Here is a 12,748-nt window from a genome sequence, read left to right on the forward strand (position 1 = left end):
TTTGTTTCTTTATGGACTTTTTTTCTTTTATCAGCACAGCTCCTGTTACATTCTTATTTATTGATTAGATAGGGAATTGTCCTTTTTTTTTTTTAATTTACTTTTAGAGGGGAAGGGAGGGAGAAAGAGAGGGAGAGAAACATCAGTGTTCAAGAGATACATGGATTACATGGATCTGTTGCCTCTCACACACCCCCAGCTGGGGATCTGGCCCACAACCCAGGCATGTGCCCTGACTTGGAATTGAACCAGTGACCTTTCAGTTGGCAGGCAGGCGCTCAATCCACTGAGCCACACCAGACAGGGTGAGAGTTGTCCTTATTGATACAATAGAATTCTATCCCATCTTGTGAGGCTTGTTTCCCTTTTAGGTCTAAAATTCCACCAGCTGGTTGATTAGGCACAAAGGATTGTGCCTATATTCTCCTCATTCCCTCCTCAAAGTCACCTCAGTTCTTACCCCCACCTTGAGTAGATTGCAGTGAGCAAAACCTTGGCTTAAGTGAATTAAAAAATATATAAAATGCTCTCTAAAAGGTGAATTTGTATACTCAGGATACTGCCCTACCACTATCACCATTGTTATTTGGACAGGTGAATAATTCAATTGTTAGTACTAAGACTACTGAGTTGGTTAGGCCCTTTGTTCTCAAGAACGATTGACTTTGTATTGCCAAATGCACACTTCACAAAGTCTAAATCCCCGCCCGCCCGCTGGCTATCTGAAGTAAAGGAATCTTAGTATTCCATCGTGGATAATTGGGCTCATTCCTTTGGAGGACTTAACCCTACCTGGTAGGCAGCAATTTCCAGCCAAAGGTGGCAGTCTGTGGGAGTGTGACTTTCCTCCCTCACGTCCCACTCCTCCCACGCTGCCGCAGGTGATTGAAGCTACCCGCACCCTGCGGGCCGGGCGTGCTGGGGGTGCTGCGCCCGGGGTGCAGGCCTGCTGGCGCCTCCTCCCGGCGCGTGGTGGGAACTCGAGGCCCCATTGGGCGCGCTGGAAGGCGCTGCGGGGCTCGTACGCCAACGGTCCCCAGGTGCGTGGAGGCCGGGAGCTTGCAGGAGGGGGCAGGGCGAAGCGAAGGCCTGGGGGGATCGAGAACGGGGGCAGGAGAGCCAGACTCGGTGGGGCGAGGCCCAGGGCCCAGGCAGGGGCGATGGAGGAGACGCTGCTCTCCACCCCCATCAACCCCAACAACTTCCCCGCCAAACTGTGGCGGTTGGTGAACAGCCCCCGGTACCGCTCGATTCGCTGGGACGGCCGCGGCGAGGGGCTGCTCATCGACCAGCCGCTCTTCGAGGCCGAACTGCTCAGCCCGCCGGGGGCAGGAGCCGGCGTCGGCAGCGGGGGCGCAGGGGGCAGCGGGGGTGTCGGGGGTGCGGGGACCGAGCCGGAGCTGTTCAAAACCACCAACTTCACCAGCTTCATCCGCCAGCTCAACCTCTACGGCTTCCGCAAGGTGGTGCTGGGCGGGCCGGGCGCGGCGGGCCCCGGGCCGGGGTCGGGGGGCGGCGGGCCGGCGGGCGATGGGCCGCTCCACCACTTCCACAGCCCGCACTTCCGCCGCGACCAGCCGCAGCTGCTCGTGCACCTTAAGAGGCTCACCAGCGCCAACAAGGCCAAGCTGGCGGCCGGCCTGAAGGTGCCCTGCCGTCCGCCCAACCGCTTCCAGCGGCTGCTCATCACGTCGGCCTCCGCCTCCGCCTCCGCGGCCTCCGCCTCCGCCTCGGCCTCCACCTCCCCGCTGCAGCACCAGGAGCCGTCGCCGCCCTCAGGGCCCCGGCCCGAGCCGCACGGTGAGTCCCGTGGGGCCTCCTCGCCCACCGCAGGGCACTTGGGCTCAGGGAGCAACCGCCACTTCCAATACATTATTGTCACACGCCCTCAGCTTGGAGGTATCCCGAACGCGCCCAGGATCCTCAGAGGGCGCGTCTCCCGCATCGTTCTCACCCGCGCAGGCACCCACTTGGTGCCAGTACCGCCTCTGGAAAGAGGCCGTAGGCATTCAGTCCCTTCTGTGTCCACTAGCAGCCAAAGGGGCAGTGCTTTTCACTCTCTTTCCACCCCTCCCGTACCCCTCTTGAACTCCACACCGCCATCGCTTACCTTCTTGAGACCCGTGAGCACGTAGAGCAAGTGGCCCCTTGTTGAAGCACCGGGTCTGGAGGAAACACAAAAGGGCCTCATTCGCTCTGATGGGAGCGGAGTGGAGTTACTGTGCAGGGTGAGACGATGATGAAGGTTAAGGTAGGAAGGAGCGAAGTCACAGCCAAGTTTCTAAGGAAAACTTAAGACTATTTATACCAACCAAGGGAAAGTGAACAAGGTACCTTGAGTGGAAGTTTGTCCTCGAAGAGACATGCCATCTTCCACCCATTGACACAACTAAGAAATCTTGGAAGAAATGTTCTGACAATAGTCATATTATAGGCCCCAGGTGATGCATAGAACGATAAGACATTGTTTATGTATCTTAAGAGCAAAAAATAATATATTTTTCTTGTTTACCAGATATTGTTCCTCTGTGGGATGAATTGGCTAAACAGTTCTTTCACTGTAGCTAGTGAGAGCTGATGCTTATTTTAAGAGGTTACGGTTGGACACAAGTAAGGAGAAAATGATTTGCTTTACAGCTGTCAAGTTTTAGTTACCAAGAATTTTAGAAGGCTCACATTTGTGGCCTTCGAATTTTTCACTGTTGGCTATAAGCTTTAAGTATGTGAAAAACTTTGTATTTATAAAAATGTATTTACTAAAAGTTCAGAAATTCTCTGATAGAAAATTATTTTATAAATTTGATTTTTTATGATCTTCCCCTTCTTCCAGAAAGGTGAGAGTGGAAGTATTCCCTTTCTCTGTTTAAGGATCTATGGTATGAACTCCAAGAAAGTAACAGTATAATATTGAGAATTCATGCCTTACCTTCAAGTAGGAGAGTAATAGAAACATTTTCAGCATGTTAACGTGGATTTAACGTAAAGATTTCTGGGTTACTTTTGCTTTGGAAAACTTTAAAAATGCACAAATAAAAGTAATACTGTATTCAATTTAACCTAAGCCCAGAGTTATGAATGAGGCAGCACTGTGTCAGTTTGGAATTTAGAAGGGATTAGGTTGTGTCTGTGGAGTTTAGAAGATTAGGGATTAGGTTAGAGTTCTAGTAACAAGTTGGAAAAGTAGCAGTGGCAGAGGAATGTTCTAAAGGAATTCTGAAGGAATATTAAGCTACTTCCACATGATGGCCATTGATTTTGGTGGGAAATCAAATGGCGCAAGGCAATGGGAGACAGTACCACGGCATCCATCTGGCAGACTCTCCCGGGGATATTTGTCTTTCAGACTGTGTATCCGATGAGCATAAGGAGAAAAGACTGGAAGATGGGTTCTTGAGAGAATTAGGTTAACCACTTCAATCAAAGAAACGTACATGCATACATATAAACATAAAAATCAACTCTTGCTCACTTTTTTCTCTTCTCTGACTTTCTTTTTCCCTCTTCTCTGACTTTCTTTTTCCCTCATGTATCTTAAGTCTAATTGCATTCTAAGGATAGAGTCCATTTTATTGAAGAAACACAAGAGCTGTCTAGGATCTGCTTTTCTTCACTTTCTGTTTCAGTTGGCCAGCATTTTAAAGATTATTTGTTGAAAAACATGCGATTTATATCTTTTCAGTGTAGATAATACATCAATCCATGTATACCTAGATTATTGTAGTTTTCATGATTGATTGATTGAGTGATTACCATTCTACCTGTTGATATATGCATAAGGTGTGTCAGATGTGGATTGCTTACCCCACACTTGGTTCACTAGGGAACAGTGTTACTAGTTTGGGTGGAATGTAATTCTAAGTTCAAGAATATTGGCCCAGTTTTGTTTTGCTTTAATTCCATGTTCTAAGTCCTTGCTCCTCTATTTTTCCTCATTTAATTTTTATTATGCTTGAATTGTTTTGGTTATATGCCTGACTGTACTGCTACTTCTTAGTTTCCATTTTGTTTTTGGTTTTCTACTTCAGTTGAGGGTTTGAATACTGCTCTCTCTTTTATAGTACAATCCTCTGTTTTAGGATCTAGTTCTCTTATCTAGGTCCTTGAGCTAGCTGTCCTTTTTACTTTTTGAGATTGTCTTGATAAGAAATGTGAGGATGACATGTTTTTTTCTTTTTTTTTTTTGTTCACTTTTGTTATTTTGTTTTTAGTGTCAATTTTAAAAATATTTGTTAAAACTTTCTAAACTAGGCCCTGGCTGGCGTGGCTCAGTGAATTGAACTCGGGCTGTGAATCAAAGCATCACAAGTTCAATTCCCAGTCAGGGCACATGCCTGGATTGTAGGCCAGGTCCCCAGTGGGGGCCACATGAGAGGCAACCACACATTGATGTTTCTCTCTCTCTTCCCCTCCTTCCCATCTCTAAAAATAAATAAAATATTTTTAAAAGTTAAAAAAAAAACTTTCTAAACTAAGTAACATAACAAGTCTGAGCAGTAGTTAACCTCTTTGCCTAGGGCTACCAGGCTCTCAAGAGGCAGGTTTTGGACAAGAGGCAAGTTCTTTTCCTGGAGATTTATTTGTTCAAGTTCATTTATACAGAATTTCTATGAACAGAAATTCATCCTGCCTTACATTTCCTGAATTCTGGAGTTAAACTTTGCCAAATGTATCTTAAAGGTATTCTGAAGACATAGGTGATGATCTGTAAAGTTGGAGTAGAATGCTATGAGGTACTCCTAAAGAGAAGAATAAATAAGAGCTGAACATGTTGTAGATTTTTATTTAAAAAAAACAAATTTAAAGGAATGTTCTCATTCTAACAGTGATTTTCTGTTAGCAGCATCTAAAATACATAAATATTTGGCCGTCACTCAGAATTTATCTTGATAGAAATAGACTATATTTTAATTCATATCTAAACCAGAAATTGAGAAATCAAGGTAGATGATTCTTTAATTAGCTGCTTAAATTATTGACAGTCTGAAAATTCATCAACAGCTTAACTTTAAAGAGGGTAGAAAAAGGATTAGTGAGTTGTTGCACACTGTAGCAATATGTAGTTTTCGCACATGAAACATCCAAATCAAGTGATGGGTAGTTTTGGACCTCAGAAATACCTGTTGTGAAGAGCAAAAAGTGTTTCTAGGTGTACAAAGAAAGAATTGTCAGTGGTGAGTTCCACAGTGTGTATACATATGGAATCGCTAGTCAAGTAACATAAAAACTATTTTTTGTACTTTGAAGGAAAAAAGGAAAAGTAGTTTTTAAGAGCGGTATTGTTTAAGTACAATCTTTGGAACTAAGATGTTTTTTCCTCATTAGGTTTGGAGCTTTTGATTTCCAAGATTCCAGAATTTTTTGTGTATATTTTTATGTATATATTTATTTTTGGCATTGATGCTTTAAATTTTATTACTTCTATGAGAATTTATTTGAGTAAAACTCAATTTGAGTCAGGTAGGGCCAAGCCAGAAGTAGTTAGGAATACTCCCTAATACTTTATTCTTTGGAGGAACCCAACACCATAGAAATAAAATGAATGGTGTATAACCTGTAGAATGGGTTTACAGGTTAACTATTTGAAAAAGTAAGTATTTGAGTACCATTTTTCACCATGTGATCTAACAGATGAGCAGCATTACATTAGACTTTCCCTCTGTTCTATAGGTTGGTTTAATAACACAAATTGAATGGCATTTGTGAATCACATAATTTAATACATAAAGTCCTCTCTAGGAATAAATTGGGCTAGCTTTGTTTATGTTCAAGAAGTACCCTCTATAAAATAAGCCCAGATTATAACACTTATATTTTCCTTTTCCTTATTACACAGTATTGCTCTTTCTCTTCCTCATATCCTCTTTTCGATTCCTTTCTACCTTTCTAGATAAAAGAAAGCAAATATCGGAATTTCTGGGCCTGAGTATGTGGATTTTTCACAAACAAACTCTCCAGGTGACTCAGATGTAAATTAGTTTTTGAGAGTCACTGATATCTAGGAAGGGACACTACTAGAGAAACTCTGAAGAAAAAAATGACTATGGAAAACTATTGACTGATTAAAGGGATGAAGAAGAGAACTAAGTCAAAGTTTTCAAGCTTGACTTTTCTGCAAAGATCATCATTTTTTTTTTAAAAGTTTGAAAGGGAGCAAAGAACATTAAATTTCTTTTTGGTATTATAATTTTTATTTGTCCCATATTTGAAAAAATTTTTTTGACTTTAGAGAGAGAGGAAAGGGAAAGAAGGAGAGAGAGAGACATATCATCTTGTTCTTTCATTTACTTATGCATTCATTGGTTGATTCTTCTATGTGCCCTGACCAGGGATCAAACCCACAACCTTGCATATCAGAATGATTCTCCAACTGAGTTACCTGGCCAGGGCCTGTTCTAGGGCCCTGTTCCTGGCCAGGGCACTCTACCATATATATATATATATATATATGGTAGAGTGCTTATTTTTGTGCCTGTTAAAAAGGTTCCTAAATTATCTGAAAGACAGAATGGAATTTCTAAAGCTTCTAGGACACAGGTGGCAAACAAGGCCCGCAGGCTGAATCCAGCCCCCCACCTTGTTTTATCCGGCCCGAAACCTTTTTGGTTCCTGCGGCAGCACCGAGCTCTGGCTTAACTGTTAAGGTGTAGTTACATTTATACAGTCCTAAAATTACATTCTGCCCTTTGAAGGCAACCGTGAGGCTGATGTGGCCCCCGGTGAAAATGAGTGTGACACCCCTGTCAAGGAAGTAGCTTACAGGTTGGAAAAATTAGGGTCAGTCAACTGAGGTCAAAGGTAAGATCACTGAATAATTTATGAAAGGCTTTTAACATTGAGTAAATTTGATTTAACATTTGGTTTAATTTTAGAGTTTTGCCACTTTATGACAGTCATATTGAGACTCAATCAAAAGTTTATTTTTTCAGCAATATATGTATAATCTTATATTCTGGATTCTGAACTTGTTTTTATAATGCTTAATTTCTGTTGTGTTAAAATGACTGAAAACTCAACATTTCATAGGTGAAAAGCAGTATGTATTTTTTGTCTTTTGGTTTCCTGAATCCAGTGGTGCAGTGTAAAGTTAATAAATGTGCTCTTCCTTTTTTATGCAGGACCAGTGGCTGTAGGACAATTTCATCGGTCATTCCGGCGAGATAGTCTGTCTCCTTATTCCTACGTATCAACTTCATCCCACAACCACAATACTTTCCCTCTGAAAGGTTTAGATCGGACCCCGATTCCTCCTAGAACGTGGCAGAACTCCCTTGGAATGCACCCAGGACAAGTAGAAACGTCTCCCACTTTTTCAGATAAAGGGGTTCCATTTCCTGTACTGCAGAGGTTTCCAACTGAAGTTACCTATACCCTGCAGCCCAGCACCACATCTGTACATGTTCAGCAAGGTCCTCAAACAATGGTCAGCTCCTCCCAAAAATATAGTAACTACACACCCTCAGCACAATACTCCCAAGCCTACTATCCAACAGGTATGAGAAATTCAAGTTCAATGGCTTCTCTTAAGGTACTTTGTAAGCAGCATTTATATTTTTAAATTCATTTCTTCATGCTTAAACAAAAATACTAGGGATATGCACCTAAGAAATGTCAAGAGATTTCTCATCAAGACATTTTTAAATAATATATAAAATTTCACGTGTTCTTAAGGGTTGTGAAATTCTGTTGCTCTATGTTTTTAGTGAGACTTTGTATCCTCGAAATATGTCCTAGTAATGAAATTAATACTTAATACACTGAAACTTGCTACAGCTCTGTCCTTGGTGCAGAACAAATTTTTTTAAAAATTACATCCATATTTAATATTTAATATATCTTTAGTTTTATAGGTGAGATTACCTCATAATGAAATCATTTTATTATCTTAGTAATGAAGTTTAATAAAAGAGCATGCTCTCCATCCTTTAAAGCTAAATTATATTCTTTTAGTAAAAACATGATGGCATGGTTTGACAGTACAGTCCCCGCAATGTTAATTCCAGCCAGCTAAGAACTGGGGAACAGCAGAGAGGAGAACTTGACAATGACAAGTGACTTAGATCTCTACCAAGGGCATTGAAGACATACTGGTAGATATCAAGCCCCTAATTGAGACTCCTTATGCTAGTGACCATCTGTTTAGCTTATGGGGTCTTTTTGGGGGGGGCGGGGGGAGGAAATAACATTTTTGCAAGGTAATAGCCTTACCATTTTATTCAACTGTATATTCTGTTTTGCAGAAGCACCATAGCTGTAGTGTGTGTTTCATCATGTAGTGTGCTTTACACAGTGGTAAAATGGGCAACAGAAACAAGACAAGGCTCAGGGCTTTCAGAAAACACCAGGGAGAGAAGAAAGGAGCATTCCTTTGCCCTATGAATTAAAACCCTAGGAGTATTAATATACTCACAATATGTAGATCTGGACGTAATCTCTAGAGGTATTTATTAGACCATTTCTCTCAGGTAGGATGACATTAAAAGCTAAAATAAATGGAAAGAATGTAAATTAGATAAGGGAATTAAATAATTTGTTGCCTTTTAAAAGTTATAAATTTGGTAACTATTCTATTTGTAACAATACTCACTGTTTTCTAGCTGTAATATCCAACTATATTATTTTACTATGGGCTCATTGCATTTTACCTAAATATAGCTATAAAAGAGATTGCTTTATTTTCCCAAAGCATTTAACTTTAATAATATTAAAATAATAAAACCAGATTTTAAACTAAATTGGGTTTTACAGATTTTTTGAGCTACTAATGTTTTCATGGATGGATTGAGAAGAAAAGGGGGAAGGGATTATATGGAGTAAGGATGATTTAGCACTTCTAATCATTTTGCCTATTTGAAATTAATTTTTTAAATCTTTTTATATAGAAAAAAGTTGAGGCCAAGTATTTTTCCAGATTGTCAGCTATTTCATGGAAGAACAAAAGTATATATGTGATCTTTAAAAACAGAGAATAACCAATTTCATGTTTTAAGTTATATATCTTATGTATAGCACCAAATAGGGTCAGATTTTTATTAGTGAGTTTAACCCAGTATTTTAATAAACAGAGTAGGCATGGCTACCTACATTATAATATTGGCTGTGTTCCCCATATTAGTAGAATACATACATGCAGTCTGTGTCTTCCTAACACTTGCTGTATATTCTGTAGCCCATAAACTAGACAGTAACCTTACCTCCCCTCCTTTTACCAATAAATGTTGCTGTTTCCTTTACTAACCCCCCTCCAAACCCTCTTCCTTAAACTTTAACTAAAGACTCAAAAACTTCTGGGGAGTTGAAATTTGGAAGGACTGTAGCAGGGATATGTAGAAATGTGCTTGGCCTTCCAATTTTGAATTTTGGAGGCATTTTTAATGGATGTTTAAGGTACGGTGGTTAAGTTCTATGTTGCCATTAGTCCTATACTTAAGGTAAAGATGGTTATAGTCTGATTCAGGAGTCAAACTGGCCTGTGTGATGTTGTTTCTATGGGAAAATTATTCCAAATTCCAAACCATCTTCTTGGAAACTCCTGGTTCCAAATTTTATGAAAACCAATTATATATTATTTATCAGAAAACACTACAGTTAATATTATTCATTCATTATAGAAATACTGTTTGTTAAAATTATTAGGGTTTAGGATATGTTATTTTATAATATTTTATTAGCTTGGATATAAATTTATAAACTGAAAATTGTCTCCAAGAGTTCCAGGTAAGACTAGGAAAGAAACATTAAAAGGACAAGTAAGTGCTGCTGATGTTTTGATAGTATACAGTGCATATGAAATAGAATCTTGTGTTACCTGAATTTTTGTTTTGTCTTCTTTAATAGGGATCATTGAAATGATTACAGAGTTTCTGAGGTTATGAGAATAAGAAACCTCATGATCTCATCAAGACTTCTAAAACATAGAGTAGTTCTGTGATATGTAGGCAGATAATTTTGAGCATTCTGAAGTACTACACAAACAAAAAATTGTACTGTTAAATACAAAAGACCTACTATGGAAAAGAAACTGCCATAAAAATACTGTATAGGTACTTAATTCTTTCAAGCTTTAGGTAAAGCAATCAAAAAGTAATAAGCAATTTAACCAATAACTTATAAGTACTTATTTATGAAGAGTGTTACAAATAACTTTCCCAAAGTTAAATAGAATATTATTCTCAGAATCAGGATAACAAGCACTCCCAAACCCAGCTGTGTAAGTCCTAGTACAGTAACTAATTTTGGAAAATGGTCATAGTTAAATCCTTTCAAAGTGAGCTATATGACTTGAAGTTTTGATCAAATTTTAGTAAAAAACAACATCCAATTTCATTTAACAGTTATTTATGTTGAAAATAAACTTGGATCTGGTATAGCCAGTAAATTTTGAATTTTATTATATTTCATAGGTTTTCTCTAGTAAAATGAAACATGAAGACTAAAAAATTGTCGACTGATTTATAAAAGGACTCATCTGAATCACTTTTTACATTTCTTACTCCTCTCTTGAGTGTATGTTTTCTTTGCTAGCTCATTTACATTTTTTCCCTCTTATCACTCCATCAAAGACAAAATGTGGTAGACCCAGTATTCGTTGATTCCTTTCATTCCAGTATTCATTGCCCTATCTTTTTGAATTCAGTTTTTTTTCCTCTGATGTTATTTTCACAATGTGCTGCTCTAATTTAATTTCCCTTTTTAGTAAAAATTTTATTTTAGCCCTGGCTAGCGTAGCTCAGTGGATTGAGCACATGCTGTGAACCAAAGTGTCACAGGTTCGATTCCCAGTCAGGGCATATGCCTAGGTTGCAGGCCATGGCCCCCAGCAACTGCACATTGATGTATCTCTCTCTCTCTTTCTCCCTCTCTAAAAAATAAATAAATAAATAAAATCTTAAAAAAATTCATTTTAGACCTCTTTACTCATTCTCTATATATTTGAACAAATATAGGAATATTAATATGTTCATATTTATAGAGAGAATCCTGTATTGAGGAATTCTTTTCCTTTAATATTATAATGCTGAATTGACTCAAAATCAACTTTGCCATTTTTCCAAGTTAAGTTTTAAGTTCAAAGCATTGACTAGCAATTTGTAGATGCCCTTCATGTCATATTTTATTTAATAAATATTTATATAGCAATCACACAACCAGGTACTGTTCTGAGTACTTTCCAAATATTAATTCATTTAATCATCACAACAACCCTATAAAATAGGAAATATAATTATCCTAATTTTATAGATTAGGAAACCAAAGCACAACTAGGCAGAGGCAGGGCAAACTGACTCTGTCGCCCATTGTGGGCACTGTGCCCTACTGCCCTCCTGCCTGCCTCCCAAACAAAGACGTAAGTTTTGTTTTGCTTTGCTTTTGAGGGGCTCTTTCCTGGTATATCTCTTCCCCAGAGTTAGATACTCCCAGACAGGGTGGACAACAGAGACTGGTGGAGGGACCTTCCCTTCTATGCTACTGGTGGCAGTGGGACTGTCCTAGGTCATTGGCTCACCCTGCTCAAGCAGAGAGAACATCCTTTAGCTGCCAGAGTGGGGGTCTCTCTAATTCGTTTCCGTATCTGCTTACACCTAACATAGTGCTTGGTTGTGCTGGGCCCTTAATAAATAATTTATTGAATGGAATGAAATAATTCTAGTGTCAGCTTTGCAGTTAATCATCCACCATGACCTTCAGTGGATTATTTCATATCACTCAGCTTCAATTTCCCTTTCTGTAAAGTGGCAACAATTGTTTGGGTCAGGGATTAAATGAATTAATGTGTATGAACAGACTATAAAATTTAAAACACTATACATATAAAGGATGAAATAGTTTAAAAGCTGTCTTTCAAATGAGCCTTGATATTAATACTTTAAAGGCTAAATAATTTGTAATAATATATATTTTCCTCCAAGGTACATATGATTTTTAAATTTTTTATTGAAAAATATATATCATTGTTTTAAAAATGTTTGAACTGACTTTTGGGCAAAAAGTTGCTTATTATTTTAAAGTACATTTAAATTCCAAAATTTGATCGTTAGGCTTCTAATCCTGCATAATGTGCAGAAATACAGAATCTTTACAGTTGTAAAGAGCATTCTGATGCTCGGGTAGTTGGTGTTGTTGGTTTCTCTGAAAAGGCCCGATTTTGTTCTTAGGGAAAGAAGGATTTGGCATAGGCACACCAGGCAGTTCTCTTCAGCTGTCAGGAGAAACTAAACAAAAGCACAATTACTATTTGCCTTTCTTTTTATTGAGGTAAACTATATATAACCTAGAATTTACCATTTAAACCATTTTTAAGTGTACATTTCAGTGACATTAAATACATCCATATTGTTGTACTAGCATTACTACCATCCACCTCCAGAACTTTTTCTTCTTCCACGACTGAAACTCCGTACCCATTACACACTGACTTCACATTCTCCTCTTCTAGCTCCTGGCAACCACCATTCTACTTTCTGTCTTGAAGAATTTGACAACTGTAGGAACCTGAAGACTCATACAATATTTGTTGTCTTGTAATGGGCTTATTTCACTTAACATAATATCTTTAAGGTTCATTGATGTCATAGCATGTGTCAAAATTTCCTTTTTTATGAATGCCAAATGGTTTTCCATTGTATGTATGTACTGCATTTTGTTTGTCCATCCATCTGCTGACAGTGTGCTGCTTTTGCCCTTCGGCTATTTGAATAATGCTGCCGCATGGGTGCGCAAACGTCTGTTCTGCTTTCAGTTCTTTTGCGTA

At 39.0% G+C, this 12,748-nt stretch overlaps 1 protein-coding gene across 1 annotated transcript in view; it reads left to right on the forward strand.

Moving 5' to 3' along the window:
• Positions 1-1,160: 1,160 nt before the first annotated feature.
• Positions 1,161-12,748, forward strand: part of HSF5 (heat shock transcription factor 5) — a 33,953-nt gene continuing 22,365 nt past the window's right edge. Inside the window, exons 1-2 of the mRNA XM_045837582.1 lie at positions 1,161-1,800; positions 7,116-7,490. Of these exons, the coding sequence (XP_045693538.1) occupies positions 1,161-1,800; positions 7,116-7,490 (1,015 nt within the window). The remainder of the gene's footprint in view (positions 1,801-7,115; positions 7,491-12,748) is intronic.

This window comes from Phyllostomus hastatus, unplaced genomic scaffold, assembly GCF_019186645.2.
Source record: "Phyllostomus hastatus isolate PE091 unplaced genomic scaffold, TTU_PhHast_1.1 phas_contig_210, whole genome shotgun sequence".
Classification (NCBI taxonomy): Eukaryota; Metazoa; Chordata; class Mammalia; order Chiroptera; family Phyllostomidae; genus Phyllostomus; species Phyllostomus hastatus.